The sequence below is a fragment of the Salvelinus namaycush genome, chromosome 2 (genome assembly GCF_016432855.1).
Source record: "Salvelinus namaycush isolate Seneca chromosome 2, SaNama_1.0, whole genome shotgun sequence".
NCBI classification, from domain to species: domain Eukaryota; kingdom Metazoa; phylum Chordata; class Actinopteri; order Salmoniformes; family Salmonidae; genus Salvelinus; species Salvelinus namaycush.
In genome coordinates this window covers 78,792,961-78,817,372 of record NC_052308.1, presented here as the reverse complement: position 1 = coordinate 78,817,372, position 24,412 = coordinate 78,792,961, and the positions used below count along the sequence as shown (strand labels likewise).

General features: G+C 41.8%; 1 protein-coding gene across 1 annotated transcript; it reads right to left on the bottom strand.

Annotated features, from left to right (window-relative positions):
• Positions 1 to 1,423: 1,423 nt before the first annotated feature.
• Positions 1,424 to 22,218, bottom strand: LOC120018338 (myosin heavy chain, fast skeletal muscle-like). The gene is made up of 39 exons (XM_038961483.1): positions 21,999 to 22,218; positions 21,525 to 21,661; positions 21,159 to 21,315; positions 20,131 to 20,158; positions 19,763 to 19,871; positions 19,506 to 19,598; positions 19,271 to 19,331; positions 19,009 to 19,107; positions 18,569 to 18,672; positions 18,059 to 18,197; positions 13,469 to 13,587; positions 13,151 to 13,300; positions 12,886 to 13,056; positions 12,354 to 12,657; positions 11,932 to 11,996; positions 11,751 to 11,838; positions 11,517 to 11,634; positions 11,273 to 11,396; positions 10,692 to 10,828; positions 9,977 to 10,232; positions 9,497 to 9,739; positions 9,006 to 9,182; positions 8,764 to 8,909; positions 8,494 to 8,584; positions 7,802 to 8,191; positions 7,554 to 7,680; positions 7,248 to 7,366; positions 6,632 to 6,828; positions 6,306 to 6,489; positions 6,030 to 6,195; positions 5,593 to 5,717; positions 5,123 to 5,431; positions 4,702 to 4,905; positions 4,419 to 4,544; positions 4,110 to 4,280; positions 2,515 to 2,619; positions 2,320 to 2,415; positions 2,033 to 2,164; positions 1,424 to 1,556 (listed from the first exon to the last, which is right to left on the bottom strand). The coding sequence occupies exons 1-39, from the start codon at positions 22,216 to 22,218 to the stop codon at positions 1,536 to 1,538; spliced, it is 5,808 nt and encodes a 1,935-aa protein (XP_038817411.1). The 3' UTR covers positions 1,424 to 1,535.
• Positions 22,219 to 24,412: the final 2,194 nt, after the last annotated feature.

Genomic DNA, 24,412 nt, shown 5'->3' with positions numbered 1-24,412 from the left:
AAACACTAAAGACAAAGTGGAAATGCCTGCCTCCGTGTGGCCAGCGTCAACATCATCACTCCACCTGAAACCACCTCTCCCCAGATACAGTCTGACTTCGCTACACAGCTCAAGAGTGGTCTCATTGTGTCAATGAAAATGATACAGGAAGTGTTCCACAAAATGTTTAGGTGTGGAATTCACACATGACTGATGTAGCATCAGTCGTCCCTGAATGACAGAATGCAAGGATGATAGAATGGTGAGGAGGAGGAGTCTACCATGTCAGGAAGTGACTTCACCTTCCATTTTCTGGATTTTGGTTCACTTAAACATGGTTTGAAGCTTTGTTTCACTTGACAGATGAATTATATTGTACAGAGAAGAGCAGTTATGAAGTTTATTTAGTGAAAATGTTGTCCATGTATAGTTAAGTTATCATCAAGTGACTTTAAGACTAGTGTTCTTCAATCAAATAAATTATGATTAATGAGATAGCTAATTGTTTTATTTTCATGATTTCTTGAGGACTTATGGTGCTTTCAACTGGGAACTTAAAAAAAAAAAACTAGGTCAAATCATGACGTCAGTGATCTTCAGGTCGGAAAGTCGGATCTCTAGAAAGATGCCAGAGTTTCCGACTTGGAATTCTGAGTTGGATGTTCAAACCGATTTTTCCCAGCCTGAGCTAGTTTTTTCTCAGAGTTCCCAGTTGTCCTGAATGCACCGAAGTCGGAGATTTTCGAGTTCCCAGTTGTTTTGAACGCAGCATAATCAGACTATTCTATACCCTATGAAAGGGACATTTTCCAGGAATGAGGAGCTATAGGAGGACAGGCTCATCGTAATGGCTAGAATGGAACGGTATCAAACCTATGGAAACAACATGTTTGACGCTGTTACATTAATTCCATTCCAGCCATTACAATGAGCCCGTTGCCCTATAGCTCCTCCCACTAGCCTCCTCTGGTTTACATAATATTGGTTAACCCAGAACTAAAATCTCCATTTATGTTTACATAGTGTTTCCACAACAAATGAATGTGTGCAAAATCTGTTACAAAATTCTAATACAAAAATTCAGTCACTTAAAAAAAAAAAGATCCCATCTTCAAAGTGATCCCTTTCAATTGCTACCATGGTTATGCATATTCTTCTCATATCTTTTTCTTTTAGAAACATTTACATTTGGGCCTGTCCATATAGTCCAATTCTCCTTAATGTAAATGGTTAAAACTACAATTTTGATGTTTAGCTGGTCAGTCCTTACATCCATAGCTCAGTCAATGAATTTGAGTGGTTACATTTCCCCATTCTAATCCCTCAGCTGATGTGAACGCTTTGTTGTTGTTGGAATCACAAGTTGCTCCTTTAATTAAAGTACAATATTTTATGGTATTAAAAATCTGTTTGCTGAGTAATAAGTCCACAGTCACAAAGGAAGTGTATGTAGGCCGACATGTTTTTAATCAATGGTCAACATTTCACCATGAAAATCATATTTTATGAAACACAGGAAAATGGTAACACTTTGATCTTCAATACTTTGGTCTTGTTTATTCAGCAACTTCTTTTCCCTGTAAGAATAAATAAATAATATAATGGATCAGTAATAATAATGAACATGATAAATATATGGATAGAATATAATGGATCAGTAATAACAATGAACATGATAAATATATAGATAGAATATAATGGATCAGTAATAATAATGAACATGATAAATATATGGATAGAATATAATGGATCAGTAATAATAATGAACATGATAAATATATGGATAGAATATAATGGATCAGTAATAATAATGAACATGATAAATATATGGATAGAATATAATGGATCAGTAATAATAATGAACATGATAAATATATGGATAGATCTAACCTTCCTTTTTTTTAGCCTTACCTGAAATGTTCTTCTTAGAGATCATAAATACAGTTGAGTGTAAAAGGTCTGTATTGACCTCTGAGAAGACTGAATCATAGGTGGTGATAATGTGGTCATATTTGAACATGTGTCAGGTACAGGTTTAGCAGCAGTTCTGTACCTTTCCAGAGTCACGGGTCTTGGCTCTGAGCTTGTTGACCTGAGTCTCAGCGATGTCAGCACGCTCCTCAGCCTCCTCCAGCTCATGCTGAACCTTCCTGAACTTAGACATATGGCTATTGGCTGCTTCCTCCTGGGTGAGGAAAAGAGAGGGAGAGCAGAACATCAGCATTTAAAGTTTGAAGCTTCAGGTAGCAAATATAAATAATATTTTCAACAAAACACATTGTCAGATTTAGGATAGCAATGTATATGGATAGCAATGTATGAATGCCCTCTGTGACTCACCGCTTCCTCAGAATGCCTCTTGTAGGCCTTCACTTTCATCTGCAGCTTATCTACCAGGTCCTGAAGTCTGCCAACGTTCTTCTTATCCTCCTCAGTCTGTGGGAGAAGATCAAAGAATCAAAGTCACAGTAGTTTTATGCACAAACCTTTCTGTATTAGTGCCAAGTGTGTAAAGGCACTTTCTCTATCTTTTACCTGGTAAGTGAGCTCCTTGACTCTGCGCTCATACTTGCGGACTCCCTTTACTGCGTCTACACCTCTTCTCTGCTCGGCCTCCACCTCAGTCTCGAGCTCACGCACCTTTGTGGAAGACATAAACGTAGGAGTTTGTTGGAGGTCGTGAAATCAGACTTAACAAATATTTGTAAAAGAGGTATAGTCTTCTACCCAGTCAAGGGGGCACAATTGTAATTTGTTCCTATGTACTCTTTTAAAACATTTATTGAAGGGGTCTGTAATAATAACAACAACTTTTCATTATCTAGGTCAGTGGTTCTCAAAGTGGAATTTACATTTAAATTTGTTTATGTATATTTCTAGCAAGAACAGATTAAACAGCCAGGGATCTTTGGAAAACGTTTAGAGGGTGCAATACAGTACAATGTAATATTATTAATCCACAATTTATGTTATTAACTCTTAGATAAACAACGGGTCTGGGAAGCTCACAACTCAATTCTTCTTGTATTTGAAATATGACTTTTTAACCATTTTGTCATGCGTTTAGTGGTGTATGGTGCATTACCAGTACGGCAATTAAAGGTTACCACTCTCATGTTTTAATGTTGTGACATTGCTTCCATTATGGAGCTCGCGCCATGGCAGTTGAGAGTAGTTTGCCAAGTGAGCCAACATGAAGAAAGAAGCACCGACATAAATACATTTTTATAAAAAACTTTGAAGGTAAGCGAGTGTAAAATCACCATATTCAAGACGGTAATGTTTCTGGAGCATGTACATATGTTTGTTGAGATGTTATGTTGTATTTTCAGGTTTTATGAACTTATTCAAGTCCGCTAGCCTACAAGCTAATTCAGCCATTAGCCTGCTAGCTGCTAGCCCCGCATAGCAACGCTAGCTTCCCTAGCAACGGCCAGTGAATGAGACATAACGAAAGAGAGAGAAATTATTACTATGACATTAATTCGATGATTGTATATTATATTCTGTGTTGATGTTTATTGTGAATTATTATTATTATTATTATTATTATGAATGAAATGGCAGATTAGAAGAAGTCTGCTGAGACAATTAAGCCTGAATGAAGCAACTAGATGAATACATTTGAATTTATTTAAAGGTCTTGGATCAACTCCATTAAATAAGTGTCAAATTATTATAATTTGTTGTTATGATCATAAATTCACTGTAATTTAAGCTTTAAAACTGCAAGATTTTCTTTTTGCCCCACGCAAAATGTGTAGAATGACAGGAAATGACCTTTAAAACTGCAACATTTTCTCTCTGATGCAGAGAGGGGGGACTTAAAAATGTCCCAGGGCCCGAGGCTTGATTAGTCCAGTCATGCACTGAGGAAGTCATAGGAAATCTGCGTGGATGCTATTTTTATCTCACTTTAAAGTAGGAGTTGTGTTCTGATATTATGAAGAGGGTCCCTGATGAATTCGCTATCACAAAAGGGGTGGTCCCCAATGCAAAGAAGTTTGGGAACCCCTGATCTAGGTGGGTTATTGCGAGAACAAGTCACTAAACAATGCTCCTGTGTATTTTTATATGATCAAATACATTTCCAGCAATCAGTCTTTCAATCCACCCTGCTGGTAACTCACCCTGGACTCCAGTTTCTGGAGCTGCTTCTTGCCTCCCTTCATGGCCAGATTCTCAGCCTCATCCAGGCGGTGCTGCAGGTCCTTGACTGTGACCTCCAGGTTCTTCTTCATCCTCTCCAGGTGAGAACTGGTGTCCTGCTCCTTCTTCAGCTCCTCAGCCATCATGGCCGCCTGGAATAGTAGTTTGTTTCATTTATGCACCAATTGGCACAAATCATAACGTCCCTCTGAGATCTTTGTTGTTCTTAACCAGCCCAGCTACCATTGGCACTTGGGGACAAATCAAGTTGATGTAATTCAAGGACTCACGTCAGTGATTGCCTTCTTGGCCTTCTCCTCTGCATTCCTGGCCTCCTGGACGATGTCGTCCACCTCTCCCTGCACCTGCACCAAGTCAGTCTCCAGCTTCTTCTTGGTGTTCAGAAGGCTGGTGTTCTGAAGGAGGAAACAAGACGATTTGTTTGACTCTCAAGAGAACTTGCAAGTCACAAGACTGAAATTATGAAAATCTAAGGCAAGCACTGTCAAATTCCAGCTGTGTTTCAACTGTATGCTTGGTTGAGTTTCATTAGAAATGGATTTTGACCCATACCTGGGAGTGCAGCAGTCCAACACGCTCGCTGGCGTCTACCAGCTCAGTCTCAGCCACTTTGCGGCCTCTCTCTGTCTGCTCCAGAGCAACTCTCAGCTCCTCGATTTCAGCCACCATCAGACCGTTTCTGCGCTCCACCATGGCTGCCTGCTCCTTCATGTCTTCTGCGACACGGACGGCGTCATCAAGGTGCAATTGGGCATCCTGGGGTTCACAATGACATACGTTCATTAGGACTTGTGGAAGTAGAGGTGATAGGATCAGTGATAGAAATGTTCAATGTTAAGAATTTCCCCAGTATCGCTACCTTTAGTACATAAACCACTCTATTCAAATCCTCTGTTCTATTCTTTTCTACAGATTCACAAACAAATCCCTCTCCATGTTCAGGTTTTTGAGCCTGATGTCCCAGTCCCTTTACCTTGAGCTGTCCCTGGACGTTCCTCAGCTGTTTCTGGGCCTCAGAGGCCATCCTGTTGGAGTGGCTCAGCTGGATCTCCATCTCGTTCAGGTCTCCCTCCATCTTCTTCTTCACCCTCAGGGCATCATTCCTGCTCCTGACCTCAGAGTCCAGGGTGCTCTGCATGGAGTCAACCACTCTCTGGCTGTTCCTCTTGATCTGCTCCATCTCCTCGTCCTTCTCAGCGATCTTCCTGTCCACCTCACCCTTGATCTGGTTCAGCTCCAGCTGCACACGCAGAATCTTGGATTCCTCGTGCTCCAGTGTTCCCTGGACAAACAGAAGCAGTCAGAAAAATCATGTTCAATACATTTGTATGTAGGAATTAAATATGTATGAATACAACAAACTCCAATACAAGGATCATTGGACTGTAGCTGGTGTTGGCTAGTGTAACACTGCTTTCCCCATCAAACAGCTGTAGTTTGTACCTCAGCCTCCTCCAGAGCGGTCTGGATCTCAGACTTCTCTGTCTCCACGGTCTTCTTAGCCTTCTCCAGCTCATGGATGCTCTTGCCAGTCTCTCCGATCTGCTCAGTCAGGTCAGAGATCTCCTCTGCACACACACACACACAGGAGCAGTTTACACTTGGGAGATTTTCAGTGGATATTCCAGTGTGCTGAATTTGACATGAAATCATATTAACAGTTAATTAATTAACAGCACTTCATAGGATCTTGCAAATCTAATCGCCGACCACTTATTGGAATGTTCAAAGGAATAACAACTACAAGTCAAATATTTACAAATTATACTGTATGTGACAATTCTGAAATGTTGTAAAATTAATGTTGATGATTACAGTTCCCTCCATTTTCAAAACACTAGTCAAACATGAGCCAAATAGAACTGCTGCCAAATGCTCACGTTGCAGGTTCTTGTTCTCTCTCTTCAGAGTCTCCAGATGATCCAGAGCCTCCTCGTAGGAGTTCTTCATCTTGAAGAGTTCAGTGCTCATAGAGCGAGCCTCCTTCTGAGCTCCTTCCAGCTCAGCCTGGCCCTCCTCATACTTCTGCTTCCACTCTGCCAGAACCTAGGAGAATCCATGGAATTTTCATTAGAAGTCATAGATGAAGAGTTTTTAAATTAGAAATGAGAAATAATTATACAATTGATAAAAAATATAGGTTTATTCATTTTCACCTTGTCAAAGTTCCTCTGCTTCTTGTCGAGGTTGGCGGCCAATGCGTTGGCTCTCTCAACATCAATCATGAGGTCCTCCACCTCTCCCTGCAGCCTCTGCTTGGTCTTCTCCAGGGAGGCGCACTTGGAGTTGGTCGCCTCAATGGTCTCCTCAGCATCCTGCAGACGCTGGGCCAGCTTCTTCCTGTTGGACAACAGAGGGTGGTTTAATGGTGTATTTATTTTATTTTGATAAACAATACATATTGATGTAACATTTTCTCAGAGCCCCATACCACCCTCACCATCCACACCATATTTGAGTTTTTCTGTTGCGTGCGACTCACTTGGCCTCCTCCAGCTCCTCTGTGCGCTGGATGGCATCAGTTTCATACTTAGTCCTCCACTGAGCCACCTCACTGTTGGCCTTGGACATGCCACGTTGCAGCTCTGCCTTGGCCTCCTGCTCCTCCTCAAACTGCTCCCTCAGGAGGTCACAGTCATGGCGGGCAGACTGGACACCGTGGGCCAGTGCGTTTTTAGCCTGTGAGAAAGAAAGAGAAAGACAAAGAATGATTAGCGAGATGGTCAAACAAATTATGGGAAAAAGTCTCTGAGGGTGGAGAGACAGTAGAATTCTCTGAGGGTTGAGAGACAGTAGAAGTCTCAGAGGGTTGAGAGACAGTAGGAGTCTCTGAGGGTGGAGAGACAGTAGAAGTCTCAGAGGGTTGAGAGACAGTAGAATTCTCTGAGGGTGGAGAGACAGTAGAAGTCTCAGAGGGTTGAGAGACAGTAGAATTCTCTGAGGGTTGAGAGACAGTAGAAGTCTCAGAGGGTTGAGAGACAGTAGGAGTCTCTGAGGGTGGAGAGACAGTAGAATTCTCTGAGGGTGGCGTAGTCACCGTCTATATGAAGATATAGCTCTAAACTCTGTGGACGTGGAGTCCATTTTGGGTCCCTTACCTTGACCTCCTCCTCAATCGCCCTCTTCAGCTCCTCCACCTGCTGGGTGAAGGCCTGTTTTCCTCTGGTCAGTTGAGACACCAGGGCTTCCTTCTCCTCCAGCTGGCGGCCAAACTCACCTGCAGGGACAGAGGGACATCTTGTTAATAGGGTCTCTGTTCTCTAAGATTGAACATTTATTTTGAGGTATCGTAGGGCAATGTTAGGTGGGGAATATTACAGTATAAATTATGTGGATACAGCCCACAACACGTTATTGTGTTTTCTGAAGGAAAGCATTGGCTTGTTGTTCATTGTTGATGGTACCATTTTCTGTCAGGAGTCTGGCTCTCTGTCCGCTGATGTCGTTGACCTGGCGAACATTCTCATCATTCTTAGTCTTGAGCTCACTCAGCTGGTCCTCAAGAGTACGGCACATCTTCTCCAGATTGCCCTGTTAGTGAAACATTTTCCATCATTACTTTATATATGTGACTCCTGTCAACTTCAGTTCACTTGAATGGTAATGTAGTTGACCCTCCTCAACACTGCTTTACCAAAACATCACTACTCACCTTAGCCTTGGCGACGGCCTCCATGTTGCTAGAGAGGTCATCAATCTCCATCTTGTACTCGCTCTTCTCCTTCTCCAGCTTCTGCTTGACGCGCTGCAGGTTGTCGATCTGCTCCCCGAGCTCAGCCACACTGTCGGCCTGCTTCTTGCGCAGAGCGGCGGCTGTGGCCTCATGCTGCAGGGTGGACTCTTCAAGATCACGACGCAGCTTCTGGAACTCAGCCTCACGCTTCTTGTTCATCTCAATCTGAGCAGCAGTGGCGCCTCCGGCCTCCTCCAGCCTCTCGCTGATCTCCTCAAGTTCCCTGGAGAGATCGGCCCTCTGCTTCTCAACCTTAGCCCTGGCAGCACGCTCAGCCTCAATTTCCTCCTCCAGCTCCTCAATACGGGCCTAGAACAGGGGGCAGGAGCAGGGGGGATGAACACTGCAATACAGTTGAAACAACTGAACCTCACAAAATAATAATAGTATGTATATTTTGCATAAATGTGTTTAATAAAAGCCAGTTACACTAATATATTCAGTAGACAGTGTCCCATGCAGGAACCAAAACCACAATGTTCAGAACCACCATCTTCCAACCTACTCAGCCATCAGAAGCCACCGGGAAATGTGTGCTACCAGAACAATGTTTTCAGGAAATGATTCAAGTCTGTGCTTTTCTGTACTGGAGCTTGTATCCTGTATTGTACCTGGAGTTCCTTGATCTTCTTCTGCAGCTGAGCTCCCAGAGACTGCTCATCCTCAACCTTGCTGAGGAGCTGGGTGGTCTCAAACTCCTTCCTGAGAAACACAAATACACCGATTGCAGAGTTAGTTTTTGTTTGATAGTGTAAAGGGAGAGAATCATACCATTTACTTTGCTTTTAAGAATACCATTCAAGTGTTAATTCCTTATTACAAGAATTTGTCAAGAACAACCATTATAGCAGGAAATACTGTAGTCATAGGTTTGTGTTTACTTCTTGATTTTCTCATCAGCTTGCTGCTTGTCATTCTCCAGGTCCATTATGGACTCCTGGGCCAGTTTCAGATCTCCCTCCAACTTTCTCTTGGATCGCTCAAGGTCCATACGGAGCTTCTTCTCTTGCTCCAGAGAACCCTCAAGCTATGAGATAAAAACACATATATTGTTCAAATCTAAACAACTGAAGATAATATCATCTTACATACTATCATGGCAAAAATGTCAAACTCCACTCACGTCGTCCACTTGCTGTTCCAGCTTGGTCTTGGCCTTGGTCAGAGTGTTGACTTTGTCCTCCTCTGCCTGCAGGTCATCCAGTGTCTGCTGGTGGGCCTCTTGGAGGGCTTTCTTCTCCTTGGTCAGCTTGGCAACACTCTCATCCATAGACGCCATCTCCTCTGTCAGGTTTTTAACCTGTAAATGGCCACAACATAATTACACTTCACCATAAAGGGGAGATTTAGTTTGTTATATATTGCATTCATTTCATTTAGATAAAACATGTCATCTACATTTACTGTACTATAGATTCAACACTAGATGGAAGTATTCACAATGCCAGTGTACTGAATGGAAGTCATAAATGAGGGGGATCAGAACATGCAATGAATGTTGAGAGTACCACGCAACTGAAATTCTACTATTGTACAACGTGAATTCCATTTCTGTTAAGCTATGTTTTGAGGTGATTATTGTTTGGTTAGACTGTCTATGGTAAGACACAAGACCTTGTTTTCAGTGGCGTGCTTCTCCTTCTCCACTTTGGCCAGGGTGAGCTCCAGGTCATCAATGTCCTTCTTCAGTTCAGAGCACTCATCCTCCAGCTTCCTCTTCTTGGCAGTCAACTCAGCATTGATCTCCTCCTCATCCTCCAGCCTCTCGGTCGTCTCTTTGAGTTTGGCCTCCTGCTGGATCTTGCTCTTGATGAGCCCCTCACACCTTTCCTCAGCATCATTCAGACTCTCTCCTTCCTGGTTTCAGAACAGGAGAAAAAATTCAGCGACCTAATATTTTGTGTCAAAATATACACTTTAGTCAAAAAGTTCAGAGCAAATCAATAGACATTCATGAAATATATACAATATATAACATGGGCAATAAAAATGTGTGAGTTAGCCACATACTTTACAGTGTGTTCATATGTGTGTGTATGTGTGTGTATTCATGTGTATGTAAATGTGCCCATACGAGGGTAGTTGTTCACTCACAGATGCGACTTGGAGCGACAGGTCATTCTTCTCCTGCGTCAGGGCCACCAACTTCTCCTCCATTTGCTTCTTTGTGGACAGAGCCTTGGCCAGGTCTGTCTTCATCTTGTCATAGTTCTCCTTCATGTTGGCCAGCTCCTTCTCAGTCTCAGCGCTCTGCAGCAGGGGCTTGATCTTGAAGTACAACTTCATCCATGGCCAGGTTTTGACATTCATGAATGAGCGGATGTTGTACTGGATGGCGTAAATTGATTCTCTGGTCGACAGAAATGATGGAGTGGCATGGTGAGTGATTAGATGATGGGATTAGATGAACAACAAAACAGAACCACCTGTCACTGTTTGTTTACAGCTGAGCAAAGGGGTTAGGGAAATGTAACCCCTCCTAAATTCACAGATAGCGGACTAGATGCAAGGACTGACAGGTTAATATAAGCTCATGATGCATTTTATATTCTTCAAGAATTAAAAGGTAAATACCACACATTTAAATGACAGTTGAACAGCCAAATCCCAAACTGCAGCTATAAAGCTAGAATCCTTAGTTGCTACATCCATTTTTGGACTAAATGAATGAACCCAAAAGCTTTAGTTGACCATTATAAGATGTACTTTCTCATTCTGAACAACTCACAGCATATACAGTATGTAATCATAATGCATTAGATACAGGTGGTTGACAGAAAGCTTTGCCAAGATGTCTACTATTCCTCACCTCCTCTCCATCATCTTGCTAAACTCTCTCCTCATGAGGAATCCACGGCTGAGAGCCTGGACCATGCCGACCAGAGTGGCCAGCTTCTCATCTCTCATCTCCTCCAGGACACCCAGCAGACCGGCTTTGAAGAACACCTGAGACACAGGTTAACATGGTCAATGGAACCACAGATGGTGACAGATAGAAAGGGTTGAATCAAAAGAGGGGAACAACACCACTTGATTGATTTAAACAACATTAACTTTGCAACGGTTACAAACAAACCATGGGATCGGTTGTTTCTAAGTTGTTAGTTATTGTACAGTTGTAGATTAATAATGTACACAGATACAGATAACTGCAGCCATACCACTATAACACAATGCACATGGTAATGAGTTTAGTTTCTCGTCTATACTTGTGATGAATGACTGAAGAAAAAAACAGTACAATGTTTTTCCACCTTTTCCATTAGTTAAATGAAGAAGAAAGAACAAAAGGATGGATAGATCAACTGGAGACATTTTATATGGTACAGGTTTAAATTATCATTGAAGTTGTGTTTTGTTGTCATCTTTTACTGGGGGTTTTTGACTGACCTTGGTGTGTCCAAACTTGTAATCCTCGTGATTCACATCAATGGACCCAAGCAGCTTCTCAGAAGCCTTCTTGTTGTCCATGAACTGGCCCTCAGGGATGACACTGGCATTCAGTACTTTGTACCTGAATGAGGAGACCGTTTTAAAGTATGTCAAGTTGTAATAAGTTGGTTATATTACGTAAAAGGTAAGACTATTATTATGCTGGGAAAACCTTTGTGCATTTGTGTTTGTGTGTGTATACCTTTGTTTGAAGTCAGCATAGATGATTCTGCTGGGGAAGCCCTTTCTGCAGATCCTGATACCCTCCAGTACACCATTACACCTGAGCTGGTGGATAACCAGGAAGTTCTCCATCAGACCTGGTAAAACAAAACAAGTCTCTTTTAATACTCATAAACAGGTTAAAGATTGGGATTGTTCAGGTTACTGATACTGTACTGATAAGATGACATATTTAACTCAATATTTCTTGTACCTGGAGTCTTTGACTCGTTGGGGATCAGGCAGCGCACAAAGTGAGGATGAGTGCTCCTCAAGTTGGTCATCAGCTTATGTAAGTTCTCCTGTAAGAGGGTTACAAACCATTTTCTCAGAAATAATTTACAATAATCAATGCACATTTTAAAGGACTGAATATACACATTTCAAAAGCTCACCCTGAACTGGGAGGACACAGTCTGCATGGAACCCCCCTTCTTCTTGCCTCCTTTCTTGGCTTTATCTGTTAAAATGGGGAAAAGTAAAAGATAACTAGAAAAGTCATTTCCTAGAGAGGGTGGAATAAATAGAATAATAATAAGAGTATGTAAGAAATCTAGAGTGGTCTTGTCTTCAGCAAGCACACAAATTATAAACCAGAGAATCTCTGGTTAACTTCACATGTATCTAGAGGCAAATGCTGCCAATGAGATTGTGTTAAATAAGACCTACTGCATGATTAAATTAAATTAAAGTCTATGAGTAAATCAACCTAGTAATAAACGTTGAGAGATTGTGATACATTGAAAGACCAAAGAACATTTGGGTCTGACTTGTAACTAGTATTTAATTAAATGTTGTGACATGATGCTAGTCTTACCCTCAGGAGGGGGAGGGGGATACAGGGCAGCCAGAATTTTGACTGGGGACTTCCCATACAGCTGACAAACTGAGTCATTCAGGGGGTCCTTGTTCTTCTCCAGCCAGCCAGTGATGTTGTAGTCCACAGTGCCGGCGTAGTGCACCAGGGAGAAGTGGGCCTCTGCCTTGCCTTTGGCAGGCTTGGGCTTCTCAAACGCCTTTGTTTTACCAAGATGCTGGGCGTACAGCTTGTCCTTGAAGGTAGTGTCTGAAGACTTGGGGAACATGCACTCCTCTTCAAGGATGGAGAAGATGCCCAATGGCTTTACGAAAAGAGATGTATATCAAATTAGTGATATTTCCATTTAGGATCACATTTATTCCTTTAGTAAACATTCTATTTGCGGATTACATTCATTTCAGGGAACATAATAGGAAACATATTGAGTTCTCAACAGTCAGATACGTTGTACCACTGTGATAATATCTCACACAGGGCTCACTATGATCTTTGCTTTTGCAGTCCATTACAATCCTCACAGACAGCTTACCTTCTCAATAAGCTCAATGCAGGCAGCCAAGTCCATGCCGAAGTCAATGAAGGCCCAGACGATTCCCTCCTTCTTGTACTCCTCTTGCTCCAGGACGAACATGGTGTGGTTGAAAAACTGTTGCAGTTTCTCATTGGTGAAGTTGATGCACAGCTGCTCCATGCTGTTGTACTGTTGATGGAGTTTTAAAAGGGATAATTTCATCATACAAGGTTGTAATCCCTCTCAATCACAACTAAGTGTCTTGTTCTGGTCTCATACTCACATCAAAGATCTCAAACCCGGCAATGTCAAGCACACCGATATAGAACTGCCTTGGATTCTTGGTGTCCAACATCTCATTGATACGGATGACCATCCACAAGAACATCCTCTCATAGATGGACTTGGCCAGAGCACTGACTGAGTTATTAACCTGCAATGATAATACCTCAAATTAATACATGAGATATTGACCGTGTCTGGTGATAAGGTGATAAGACCTTGGGATAAACAACATCACTATTTTAAAAAAGCAACGCACTCGTCCCCAAAATAATTCCAGTGCTCAGAAATTGGTAGATGCTGTGTTTTGCAGTCTTACCTGAGCCACAGTCTGTCCCTTGGTCACATACTCGTTGCCGACCTTCACTCTGGGGTAGCACAGAGCCTTCAACATCTCAGCTGAGTTCAGGCCCAGCAGGTAGGCGATTTTATCAGCCACTGGAGAGAGAACCAACAACAACAGACTCAGGGACACAAGATCACTTGTTTCTGATTTCACACTGACAAAATAGTTTGGATAACTTTGTGAGTTTGGTTTTGATTTTCTCCCATATTCATCATTTCAAATCATTTCGGGAGTTTGGAATTTGGTTTCCAAAAACTCTCCTGCATGACTTTTGTAATGGAATTTCTCCACTTAAGACGAACACCCAATGTAAATGAATCCTTTATCCTTTATTAAGAGTAACATTGTTAGACTAAAATGAAAACAATGCCTTCCAATAAGGAGAAAGTTATCATGTTTGTTTTGCATGTTTCTCAACCTTACAATAGGGGTAAAAGCAGAACATTGTTTGAGAGTGATCCATGTGTATTAGCAGTAGTGATTGAGAGGGATTTCCTACTGGAAAGATGTCCTAGTTGAAGGAAACTGATAACTCATGTTACTCTGAAAGGGGAAAGAACACTCACTTAATGGTGTTGAATGACCTTTGCTCTGACTTTCTGGTGAGGCCTGATCACTCAAAGGCTAGAGACACTGGGTGAGATTTCAGTATAATATGTAAATGCTGGTAAATGCTAGTAAGTAGTGTATTGCTGTTGTTGTTTGGCTTCAATACACATCTCACCAGATTGGGTCTGCTGTTCTCTGACTCCCTGACCCTGTAACTCTGCCATGAGGTTGCCAACATGATAGGGGAGTATAAGCCAATTTGCAAACAGTTGTGATTCTCTTTGACATTTGAAATGGTTTGAACAGTTGTGATTCTCTTTGATATTTGCCTTAGAAATTAGAATTAAGAATATTGGGAATGTAATAATTTGTCATACAGTGAAAAGTTATTCTGGATTTCCTGAATCAGAAATAGCCTAAACTGTTGTTCTGGTCTGTCCTCTCTCTCGAGGTTATGGTGAATGTGACCACAGATGGTATCTAGATGCATGGAAGGGATCATTCCACCGAGAACAGTGTGATCCTTAACCCCTCCAAACGTATCTCATGCTGCTTGTGGACTGGCCGGAAAACGGATAAGACAGAATGGACCACAAAGGGTGGTGGCGGCGGCTCAGGTGAGAGTTTCGTCTGCTTGGGGATATTGAAATCGGGACATTATCAAGGGCCATCCACATTGACAGGCATGAGTTCCATGTGTACCATTGTGAGGATGACCTGCAACGCTATCTTAAGAAGAAAACAAAGAGACGCCAGAAGAATGAGTGCTGGGAGGGGGAGGGGTGGTCAACCGTTACCGTAACTGATTTAGGATGGTCCAAAATGGTTTATTTGTGGGTATTAGGTTGATTGTGGGGGTCTGCACACTTTGAAATGTTATTTAGTAATTTGGACTAGAAATTGAGATACTGATGTGTCACTAACATGCCACTGGCGACAGTATAAGACAAGGACAAAGTTAATGCTAGAAATATCAGATGAATATTGTCACGTTCCTGACCTGTTTTCTGTTGTTTTTGTATGTGTTAGTCGGTCAGGGCGTGAGTTTGGGTGGGCATTCTATGTTATGTGTATCTATGTTGGTTAATGGGTTACCTGATATGGTTCTCAATTAGAGGCAGGTGGTTTACGTTTCCTCTGATTGAGAACCATATTAAGGTAGGTGGTTTCACATTGTTTGTTGTGGGTGGTTGTTTCCGGTGTTTGTATGTTTGTTACCACACAGGACTGTATCGTTCGTTCGTTTGTTTGTAGTCGGTACCTGTTCGTGCATTCTTCGTTGTATGTAAGTTCTAAGTCCAGGTCTGTCTACATCGTTTGTTTTGTAGTTTGTTTAAGAGTTTTTCGTCTTCGTCTGTTTTTGAAATAAATATCATGTCAAATTACCACGCTGCATTTTGGTCATCTGATCCTTCTCTCCTCTCCTCGTCTGAGGAGGAGGACGAAGTAGACGTCCGTTACAAATATACTATATGTTGACATGTAGTACATGTATACACCCCTGTCTTTAGATGAACATTCTGCCAGTGTCGGTGTGTGAGTCTTAAATTAAAGTCATAGATTCAAGAAGCATGGGATCATTTATCAGTAGTTTAAAGTATGATTCAGAAAGTCGAGAAGGAGAGAAAATGATTAAACATGTATTCTTTATCTTCCCTGTTCAAGGCAATATGTTTTCAAGGTGGTGTGGAACATGTGAGTGATCACTGTTCCAGATGAGGGACTAATTATTTGACTTGACCACGTTTTAGTATGTTTCTTAAAGTGGCCTAGTAGCAGTAATTCATGTGTTATGGGTCAGATGGAATGATCTATGTGCAACTGTATTTGTGGCCGGTGGCAAAGTACAAAGGGGCCTGTCTCTGAGACAGAATATTTCCACAAGAGTGAGATAGGAGTCATATCGTAGAGCTAACTATATAGAGTGTGAACTATTGGCGTATAAAACTTTCTTATAGCTTCACTGTTTTACATCATTATATAAATTGCTTATTCTCAAATAGCTGTTTGTGTATGAGTCTGGGTAATTAACAAAGGACTGAGGCAGGCTGCAAGAATGTGAACTTCCTAATCTGAAGGCTTCTCCTGACTGATATGAAGACTGGGAGACACCACCTGCCTAGCCACAGAGATTCATTGTACATCCTAGACTCAGAAGGGGAGAGGGCTTGTTTGGGGAAACAATCATTATACTTGGGAAAACAATATCTATACTTGTTGACTGCATATAAGCATGAAAAATAGAGGCGAAGTGAGGATGACATGATGTGGGAACACCTCTCCTGTTGCCTGATGAGGAAACCTAAGTGAAAGCATGAGTTGGTGTTTTTAGAGCCTTCATGTTTTTATGGACCCCAGCAGAACAGTATCCTAAAGTCAGTCAGGCTATGGGGGAGTGGGAATCATCATGTTATCAGGTATAGAGTCAGGCTAGGGGAGAGTGGGAATCATCATGTTATCAGGTATAGAGTCAGGCTAGGGGAGAGTGGGAATCATCATGTTATCAGGTATAGAGTCAGGCTAGGGGAGAGTGGGATTCATCATGTTATCAGGTATAGAGTCAGGCTAGGGGAGAGTGGGAATCATCATGTTATCAGGTATAGAGTCAGGCTAGGGGAGAGTGGGAATCATCATGTTATCAGGTATAGAGTCAGGCTAGGGGAGAGTGGGAATCATCATGTTATCAGGTATAGAGTCAGGCTAGGGGAGAGTGGGATTCATCATGTTATCAGGTATAGAGTCAGGCTAGGGGAGAGTGGGAATCATCATGTTATCAGGTATAGAGTCAGGCTAGGGGAGAGTGGGAATCATCATGTTATCAGGTATAGAGTCAGGCTAGGGGAGAGTGGGAATCATCATGTTATCAGGTATAGAGTCAGGCTAGGGGAGAGTGGGAATTATCATGTTATCAGGTATAGAGTCAGGCTAGGGGAGAGTGGGAATCATCATGTTATCAGGTATAGAGTCAGGCTAGGGGAGAGTGGGAATCATCATGTTATCAGGTATAGAGTCAGGCTAGGGGAGAGTGGGAATTATCATGTTATCAGGTATAGAGTCAGGCTAGGGGAGAGTGGGAATCATCATGTTATCAGGTATAGAGTCAGGCTAGGGGAGAGTGGGAATCATCATGTTATCAGGTATAGAGTCAGGCTAGGGGAGAGTGGGAATCATCATGTTATCAGGTATAGAGTCAGGCTAGGGGAGAGTGGGAATCATCATGTTATCAGGTATAGAGTCAGGCTAGGGGAGAGTGGGAATCATCATGTTATCAAACTTTGGGATTTTTGCCATATATGATCATGCATAGTTTAACGTATTACTAACACTGGTCATATTCCGTTTTTCTTTTTTCTTTTCAAGTCTCTTAGGAACCAGAAGGTTGAAGAGAAAGTCCCCTGCCGCTTTTGATGTTTCCATAAATGAACTTATGTAATGAAGCATGTGTGTACCTGTATGAAAGGAAGGTCTAAAGTTAAACCATTCTACTACAATGGTTTTACAAGTGTTAGACCATTGGAATAAGGATGAGTTATTAGTTAGATTGTACAACCCAGAATGAAGGGTTTGAAAGGATAAAGTGTCATTTTATGTGTTGATTTCACTTACTTTTATAGAAGTATTTTGATAGAACCTCCTTTGCTAGTTTAAGCCATAATCTAATGCTCACCTTAACATGTTACAATAATTATAACGGAAGTGATAAAAGGAGGGAATGTGATGGAACATTTTATGTTTGTGTGTTTTCAGATCAATGCAGCTTTTTCTTAAAATGCTTCTTCTTATTACCAATTCTGTTGGGTTCATGCGAGTGACTGATTGTACTCACTATCACTGTATAAGCAATTTGGCAGTACGCCTAGAACATTGCTCCGGGAACCAAGAGGAGTATCCTTAGTGGAGAATTTCCATTACACTTTCATGTGGCACTGTCTGTCTTAGGTGTTCTATTTCTATGTTTGGGACTGGGAATGGGACTAATGCTCTACATATTGTATATCTATGAGTGGGACTCACCCTCTGTGCCGTCTGGCTCGGCCTGCTCCTCACGCTGCTTCTGCTTGAATTTCATGTTGCCATGGTGCACTACAGCTCCTGTCAGCTTGTAGATGCCAAGCTTCTCCTCATTAGTGAAGCCCAGGATGGTAATGGCATCCTGGCAATAAGGAAGAAGTACAACAGTGACGTTACGCTACAGTTCTGTGCTCACTCCAGAACGAATGGGATGGATAGATTTGACTCTTGGCCAACACATTAGTAGACGGCAGCACAAAATGAGTTTTACACAGTTCCACAGGGCACTTAGTGGCGCTCTCTTGTGGATGTCTTAAATGTATGTGCCTCAAGGCGAAGTGTGAAGGCATGAAAAGTTCCTTTATGTTCATGCTTAACTAACACAAGGCATTTTGAATCAAACAAAAAATACATGAAAGTTCCCAGCTGCCACTAAGTCACAGTGCATTCAGTGTGTATGATGGTCCTACCCATTATATATCTATAGTTTGGTTAACCCTTTGTTTGACTCACATCTGTGGCATCCAGCTCGTCATTGTCATTAATGCTGGCCACAGCGATCTGACCCTGGCTGCACATGGGGAAGTCGTAGGGGTTGGTGGTGAGGAGCGCCAATTCTGTGGACAACGGAGAACAGCTTGTCAGTTAAATCTCTTAGAATTCTGCTGTCCTACCTTTACAGTATCTCTCCCTCCTTTACTCAATAGATGGACTCAAGGATACATGTAGTATATAATGAATAGCATCAGAAGAGGAGACTGAGACTTGTGGACTAGTGCATCACAGTGCATTACTTGATAGATTTTTCCCAAAGACCTTCCAAATGTCTAGATGCCTTGTTACCTTGGATGTACTCATTGTAATAGTATTATTAGTGTGGACTATGAATATTTTTAACAAGTTCCACGGATGAGGGTGGGAATAATTTCCCCTGAACCTCTACTTTGTCGTACCAACTAGCTCAGGTTTGTGGCCTGTCATCATCTGGAAGAAGATGTGGTAGCCTCTCTCATCGGGCAGCTGGAAGGACACTCTGGACTTCTCCAGCAGGTCTGAGGGTGAAAGAGAGAGCGCGAGTGACACAAAGAGAGAGAGAGAAAGAGAGAGAGAGAGAGAGAGAGAAAACAAGATTAAATCAAATTTGATGATATGATCTACAAAAAATGATCTGTGTGAATTTAGGAAAGCATTGAGAAACAATCAAAACCAACTCACATGTCTCAATGTCAGCTTTAGCCAGTTTACCAGCCTGGAAGTGAATCCTGATGAATTTACCCTGTAGTAGAGCATGGGGGTTAGGAATAGGTCAACAAATAAATAAACATTTTACTTTGATAGACACCTTTAAATGTTACAGTTTGTTGGACATCTATTGATATAACAATAGGGAACTACTGAAATACATTTTTCTAATATAAGGTAACTTCCACAGTATGCCCTTCATACTTACAAAGCGAGACGAGTTGTCGTTCCTCACTGTCTTGGCATTACCGTAAGACTCCAGCAGAGGGTTAGCTGCAATGATCTGATCCTCAAGAGACCCCTGATTGAGATAAACACAAGTTGCTCAGAAACGGGAAAAGTGGTCAAGTTTGTTTTTCTCTGACTTGAACAAATTTCTTGAAACATGATTCACAGCTGGAAAAAAAGTTTGCTCAGAAAACCAAACTGAAATGTGATTAAAAGGCAAACATAAGCACAACCTACCTGCATTTTGTTTGGGTCTGCTTCCTTCTTGCCACCAGCCACTGCAATGGTGGCAAAGTACTGGATGACACGCTTGGTGTTGACAGTCTTTCCTGCACCGGATTCTCCACTGGTTTATATGACAGAGAAAGAGGGGTTTTAGGTACATGTTTGAGTGTCAGATTGGCTTTCACCAAGAAATAGCATTGAAAAATACTTGTTTTCTAACATAAGTAAATCATTAACAAATATTCCCTTTCATCGACTCATTATTACACATAGCCTAATGCTCTAATCTATTCATAATGTCATGTATTTCATCACACCAAGTGACCCAACTTATTACAATAGGAACACTTTCTCAAGTGACATTTTAGTAAACAACTTACGTAATCAGGACGGACTGGTTCTCCTTATCTGGAACCAAAAAACACATTGCTTATCATACTGCAACATTATGGGTACATTCGTATAATCATGAATTTTATTTTGGAACATTTTCCATTCATGGATACTGAAATCAGACATTCCCAGCAAACTGTTCTAACCTAGACGAGAAAACTCTAAAGCATATTTGAATTTGATTTGATTTGATTTTACACCCAACTATCCATCCATCCATCCATCCATCCATTAGCACTTATGGACTTTGATATCTATATGCACTTATGGACATCCATAGAGCTCCATTTTTATGGATTGTCTATCCATGTGAGAGACGACGACTCGGTCTCGACCTTTAAGTCCGGTGAAATTCTCCTGTCTTATCTGGTGTCGTGTGTGAACTTAAGTTTTCTCTCTCTCTATCTCTGAGGACCAGAGCCCTAGGACCATGCCACAGGACTACCTGACTTGATGACTCCTGGCTGTGCCTAGTCCACCTGGCCGTGCTGCTGCTCCAGTTTCAACTGTTCTGCCTGTGGCTATGGAACACTGATCTGTTCACCTGACGTGCTACCTGCTGTTTTTTGACTCTCCCAATCTCTCTCTCTCTCTCTCTCTCTCTCTCTCTCTCTCTCTCTCTCTCTCTCTCTCTCTCTCTACAGCACCTGCTGTCTCGACCTCTGAATGCTCGGCTATGAAAAGCCAACTGACATTTACTCCTGAGGTGCTGAACTATTGCACACTCTACAGCCACTGTGATAATTATTTGACCCTGCATGTCATCTATGAACGTTTGAACATCTTGTATGGCCTTAATGGCCATAGACTCCTATAATCTCCAGCCAGAAGAGGACTGGCCACCCCTCAGAGCATGGTTCCTCTCTAGGTTTTTTCTTAGGGTCTGCATTGCTTGGTGTCTAGGGTTTCAGGCTGGGTTTCTGTATAAGCACTTTCTGACATCTGCTTATGTAAAAAGGGCTTTATAAATAAATGTGATTGATTGATCCACCCATCCAGCCATGAGATATCGTACCAATCATCATGAACTGAAAGGCGTTGTCAGAGACGGAGAAGATATGGGGTGGAGCCTCCACCCTCTTCTTCCCTCTGTAGGCGTTGACAACCTCTTCATCGTACACAGGGAGCCACTTGTAGGGGTTCACCGTGGCACAGAAGAGCCCAGAGTAGGTCTGGATGAAAGCATAATTACATTTGTGGATTAGTAAAGTCAGATGTACTTTTACCTGGATTTATGTGAGGATGTGGGTGTACTTTGGTTTATTGATGTGGGTCTACTGTTTTGATATTTTTAGTTTCTACCTTTCATTTATGTGTAGTAATGTATGTGTGTATTTATTACGTTCATGTATGTGTGTGTTTGTATGTGCAGGTTTCTTACATAGATCATCCATGCTGCATAACGCTCTTTGAGGTTATACAATACAGAGGCTTCATTCAGGTAGGTCATCATGGCCATGTCCTCAATCTTGTCGTACTTAGGGGGGTTCATCTCATAGATGTCTGCATCTTTGAACTCTTTTCCTTCCTGAAACAGTCAGAAATCTAGATTACACACAGATCAAACTGTACGTGACTGAATGCTTTTTGCTCATTAAATACAAGTTTAATCATTTAAAAAATGCATATCCACATTAATCCAACTACTTAGTTATCACCCACTGACATAACTGGTGATTCTTGACTAGTCAACATGAGAAATTCTATGTCCTTTTAAATAGCAGCAAAAAAAATTGTCTTTGAAGGTTATATTCTGCTTACAAAAAACATTGGAAGTTTGTTTCTGCATTTAGTTGACTTTTCAAGAATTAGAGTGATTGTACAAACTTGAACTTGAATAGTTTTCAGTTCAGACTTACCTCCTTACTGCCGTCAGGTTTGGTAACTGTTACAGTACACTTCCCGTCGGCCCTGGCAGTGACTAAACCCTTAAGGTACAGCTCCACCTTGTCTGTCACATAGCAGGCGTTCTTTGAATCAAAGGGCATGGCTTGTGCCTCCATCCTCTCCTTCTCAGATTTACGGAGGTATATGGCAGCCTTGCCGTAGACTTGCATCTCAGCGTCCGTACTCATGGTGACGGATAACTAGGAAAGAGATGAAACAAGAAACATGATTGACTGTGGTGCTTCCTCCCCAGTCAACAGAGTTGGGTGAGCGATATCTCTCACAAAATATTCTCATCACTTTTTATGTGAAGACAAACCGTGTCTCACCTTCTTTTCCCCTTCCTACAGATGAATGTGTACTTCTTGGAGAACCCTGTGAAACATGAGAGTGTTGTGAAAACCCACAAGTCTAAAGCCTTATCATTTAGACCCGGAAGGGCTAGAAAACATGTAACTCAATCATTACATGTCAAATTCAACTACAGGTGCAACTGGTAACTTTAATTTACTACACATCCACACATTCTGTTAGGAATTCAAATAAATTCCCCTGAAAACCCAGTTACATTCTAGAACACCCTTTCAAGTGCAGGAGCACCACTTTGTACTGTAAAGGAAAGTTACAGATTTGAAGTAAAACACATAATAAAAACAACATTATTTTTAATGCCACTTGATTTAATATTGTAAAATCTTACAGAACTCAATTCAAATAGTGCAGTTAGCTACTGCCTCAGATGCTGAGTGCAAGGATGAGACACATTTAAAAATCTAAGGAGGTGGAGAGGTCTTACCACAGAGGAAGAAGGTATCTGACTTATGGATGCTGGGGCCTCAGCCTCCTTATATCTGGTTGGAAGTGCTAACCAAGCAAAAGTTAATTATGTCCCACTCTGGGAAAGGAAATGAATTGGATGAGAGAGGTGTTTATTTCTGTGTCTCACTAGCACCTCCCACTTCCAGGAGCGCCACACTCCCATTACATAACTTTTTAATGTTTGTCTCCGAATTGAATTTCAGTGAATTAACATAAATGAGAGATTTCATTACTAATAGTTATGACAATATCAAAAGTTTGATTAATCTAATTGATTCCAATGTTACTACCACTGACCCTCAAATACTGTAGTGGAATCCATGTTGCCCCACTACAACTAAAATAGTTTTCATTAAATCTAATCTGACCTTATTTAGTTCCATTTAAGTCGCATTAATCCTCATCAACAACTTTATATATATGTTCACATATTATTTCTATTATTTAGCTTGTAAACACATCTGAACTGTCTCCTCACCTCATGCTTGTGACGGAGTTGGCCGTTACCTCGTGCTTTGCTCAGTTTGATTTATCACCCTGGTGGAACCATATTAAATTAAGATTTAAAAGCTAGAACGGAAACATTTAGGCTTTTAATTCCAGCTCATAAAACTGTTAAATATAATGTTTAGGTAAACTATATATAAACATACATACAAGTATGTGAACACCCCTTCAAATGAATGGATTCGGTTATTTCAGCCACACCCAATGCTGACAGGTGTATAAATTCGAGCACACAGCCATGCAATCTCCATAGACAAACATTGTCAGTAGAATGGCCTTACTGAAGAGCTCAGTGACTTTCAACGTGGCACTGTCATAGGATGCCACCTTTCCAACAAGTCAGTTCATCAAATTTCTGCCCTGCTAGAGCTGCCCCGATCAACGGTAAGTACTGTTATTTTGAAGTGGAAACGTCTAGGAGCAACAACTGCTCAGCCGCGAAGTGGTAGGCCACAAAAGCACACAGAACATAACCGCCAAGAGCTGAAGCACGTAAAAATCGTCTGTCCTCGGTTGCAACACTCACTATCGAGTTCCAAACTGCCTTTGAAAGCAATGTCAGCACAATACCTGTTTGTCGGAAGCTTAATGAAATGGGTTTCCATGGCCGAGCAGCCGCACACAAGCCTAAGATCACAATGCCCAATGCCAAGCGCCAGCTGGACTGGTGTAAAGCTCACCGCCATTGGACTCTGAAGCAGTGGAAATACGTTCTCTGGAGTGATGAATCACGCAAAACCATCTGGCAGTCTGACGGACAAATCTGGGTTTGGAGGAAAGCTACCTGCCCGAATGTGTAGTGCCAACTGTAAAGTTTGGTGGAGTATGAATAATGGGCTGGGGCTCTTTTTCATGGTTCAGGCCCCTAAGTTCCAGTGAAGAGAAATCTTAGCGATACAGCATCAATGATATTCTAGGCGACTCTGTGCTCTCAACATTGTGGCAACAGTTTGGGGAAGGCCCTTTCCTGTTTCAGCATGACAATGCCTCAGTGCACAAAGCGAGGCCCATACAGAAATGGTTTGTCGAGATCGGTGTGGAAGAACTTGACTGGTC